This window comes from Arachis ipaensis, chromosome B05 (genome assembly GCF_000816755.2).
Source record: "Arachis ipaensis cultivar K30076 chromosome B05, Araip1.1, whole genome shotgun sequence".
NCBI classification, from domain to species: Eukaryota; Viridiplantae; Streptophyta; class Magnoliopsida; order Fabales; family Fabaceae; genus Arachis; species Arachis ipaensis.
In genome coordinates, this window is record NC_029789.2 from 145,905,143 (window position 1) to 145,908,083 (window position 2,941).

The window sequence follows — 2,941 nt, forward strand, 5'->3', positions numbered from 1 at the left end:
CATATATTATTTATTCTTATTAATATTGGCAGGTGCACGAGGACCAGGAGCTCAACAAAAAGTTGAAATTCAAGGTTTTTCCCTTTAAGCATTGGACATATAAATTAATTAATGTGTTAATAACTTAATATTAAAGTTGCATTATTTCACTGCTGTGTTTAAAACAAATTGTACTATTTTTAGAAAATATTGAACATTTTTGTAATTTAATTTAAAACCGTTAAAAATATAATTATTCATGTATCTCTTTCTATCATCGTTAAAAAATATTTTTATAACTAAATGTATGTTTCATAAATAAAAAAATGTTCAACATAATTCATGCTTTTAAGCTAAGAAGTTACTCTTGCACGAGGAACAACTGGTTTCATGACATAGACTTTGAAACCAACAAAAAATGTCAATTTTTTTTATATTTATTATTTTTATATACCTGTCTAAAAGAAAAAAAGAGAATATCTAAATGCAATTTAAAATTATAAAATAAATAAATAATATGAAAGTGTTGGGTATTTCAATTCCTGCTATATATAAGGCCTCTTAATAAATTTATTTGCATTCTGAAAACTTATGATGCAGTTAAGAGATGAATTCCCAGACCTAATTGCTGAGCACAACAACCCTATTCATGAGTTGAATGAAGTACAAGCCATTAATCAGTTCCAGTCTGAGACGCTCTTAAACAACACACGGTATATCCACTTTTCTCATTAACATGTCATCACATAGAAAAGAGGCTCACCCTCACAACTAAAAATAGCTCTTGCTTATAAATTTGCTACTTTTTAATTTAGATGTGGCAGGGAGAATGGTGTAGTACATAGTTATGGAGTGTATATGTGCTTTACGCAACTGTGGTGTTAGGAGCAAAAATCAGATTATTCGATTTTTGGGTCCGATTTGTGTTTAAAAAATTAATAAAATTTGGGGTATACAAAGTATCCCAAATTTTTTTTAATTTTTTAAACACAAAACAGATTCGTCAAAATTTAAATTTTCTCTTCCACACTAATCAAACTGTCCGATTAGTAGGCTTAATTTTTTTAACAAAAAAATCGGATGGTCCGATCTCTTTATTCTTTGTTTTCGAAAAAGCTGTCTCACATTTATGTCTAACACCCACATTCTCCACAACAACGCACAACACACACATGCTTCTTATATCCAAAAAAATAAGCGGCATTTTATACTTTGAAAAAGACATAGAATTGAATTGTTGCTATCAATGTAGTTAGAATTTCGATTTAACTCTTAAAATCTTCTAATATTACGATTTTAAATGAGTCTATTAATTTTACAAAATTTATAAACAATTTTAAATTTTATATTTTACTTTCATAATTTACTTTTTCGATTTTAAGTAAAATTTTAATTTTCTCTCTCTTAGTTGCCAAAATAAATTATAATAGTTGCATTAACAAGTAACAACCACTTTTTGAGATTACAACCTTATTAATTTAAGAAAAAATTATGTTTGCATCATCTTTTATTATATCTTTTTTCTAATTCTTTTATGTACAAAAGATAAAATAACCAAGTTATTTTTATGTAAAAATAATCGATAAAAATTATTAGATAACTTAATATGTTTGATTAAATTATTATCTAACAGTTTTTAATTTTATGAATCACTTTTAACAAAATAAAATATGTATATACAAAAGTAGTGCATATAACATTTTTCTTAGTTTAAAATCTGTCATGACAATACACTATAATATTAATTATTTTGCATAACCAAATTAATGTTTATTACATACAAATTGGTGCAGCATGTTTGAGCATCATAATCAGGAGGGAAAAGCAAGTGGCACAAGGCAACAAGATGGTCAGAGCAGCCATGACAGAAACAACAATGGTTGGCTTGTGTGAACCTTCGTTTTCTTCTTATTATGATTACTGCTTCTGCCTTCTATGCCTTCCTTGCCTTCTTATTATCAAAGCAAAATGTACAATAAATAATTAGAATTTTGTCAGAATTTTTGTTGTTAACTGAGGTGGTCTTATATGTTTAGTTTTTGGATGAAATTCCTAGTTAGTTTCATCATTTTTTTAAACATTAAACCACCATTATAATTTCTGACAAAAAATCTAATTAGATTTCACAAACTATCAATGTAGCTATAATGTCACATGGTTCAGGAAAAGCTCCTTGTTACGTTGACCGCTTCTTCTGTCCACATACTTTAATTTGAAATAAATTTATGGAGAATTGAAGAAATTAGTATCTTTTAATGCAAATGTACTAGGTGTATAAATACATAAATATATGATGACTAATTTTAATGTACTGTTATATTATCTCAATTAGGTCTCGAATTGCTATGTAACACAACTTAAACGTGATATATACTTGTGTATTATATTTGATACAATAGGTGATGATGCAATGTTGCCAGCCAAAAGCCCAAAACTCTTCTATGGAAGACGTCACAATTTTAGGTTTTGGTTCCGTTGACAATAAGTCAAAAACATCTCAAGACCGCATGCTACTATTTTTATGATTTTTTATCACTTTCTAGAACTTAAATTTTTGGAATAAAATTTTAATATTTGTTATAAAAAAAAAAGTATAAAACAAGGTGGAAACTCAGGTGTAGTCGACTTCATGTGAAGTTGATAACTGAGAGTCGTTAGATGATTTGACTGATTTATCTAAATTTTTATCTAACGGCTTTTGACTATCAACTTCACGTGAAGTCGACTACACCTTAGTTTTCATCGTAAAACAAACTACGATTTAAAACGTCAAGCATTGTCCAAAGTTGGTGCATCAAGCATCAACTCTTTTTGCAAGGTGCCGTTTAACTCAAGAATAATATAGCATTGTCCAAAGTTAATATAAGAAGTTTTTCTTATTATGTTTTACATCTATAATATTTTAAATAATAAATATAAATAAATAAATAATAATTTTTAAAATAAAATGAATAATTACTAT

At 27.2% G+C, this 2,941-nt stretch overlaps 1 protein-coding gene across 1 annotated transcript in view; it reads left to right on the forward strand.

Annotated features, from left to right (window-relative positions):
- LOC107644756 (truncated transcription factor CAULIFLOWER D-like) overlaps nucleotides 1–2,222 on the forward strand; it is a 5,019-nt gene extending 2,797 nt beyond the window's left edge. The window contains exons 6-8 of the mRNA XM_021103189.1: nucleotides 33–74; nucleotides 580–692; nucleotides 1,773–2,222. Coding sequence (XP_020958848.1) covers nucleotides 33–74; nucleotides 580–692; nucleotides 1,773–1,872 — 255 coding nt within the window. The 3' untranslated portion in view covers nucleotides 1,873–2,222. The remainder of the gene's footprint in view (nucleotides 1–32; nucleotides 75–579; nucleotides 693–1,772) is intronic.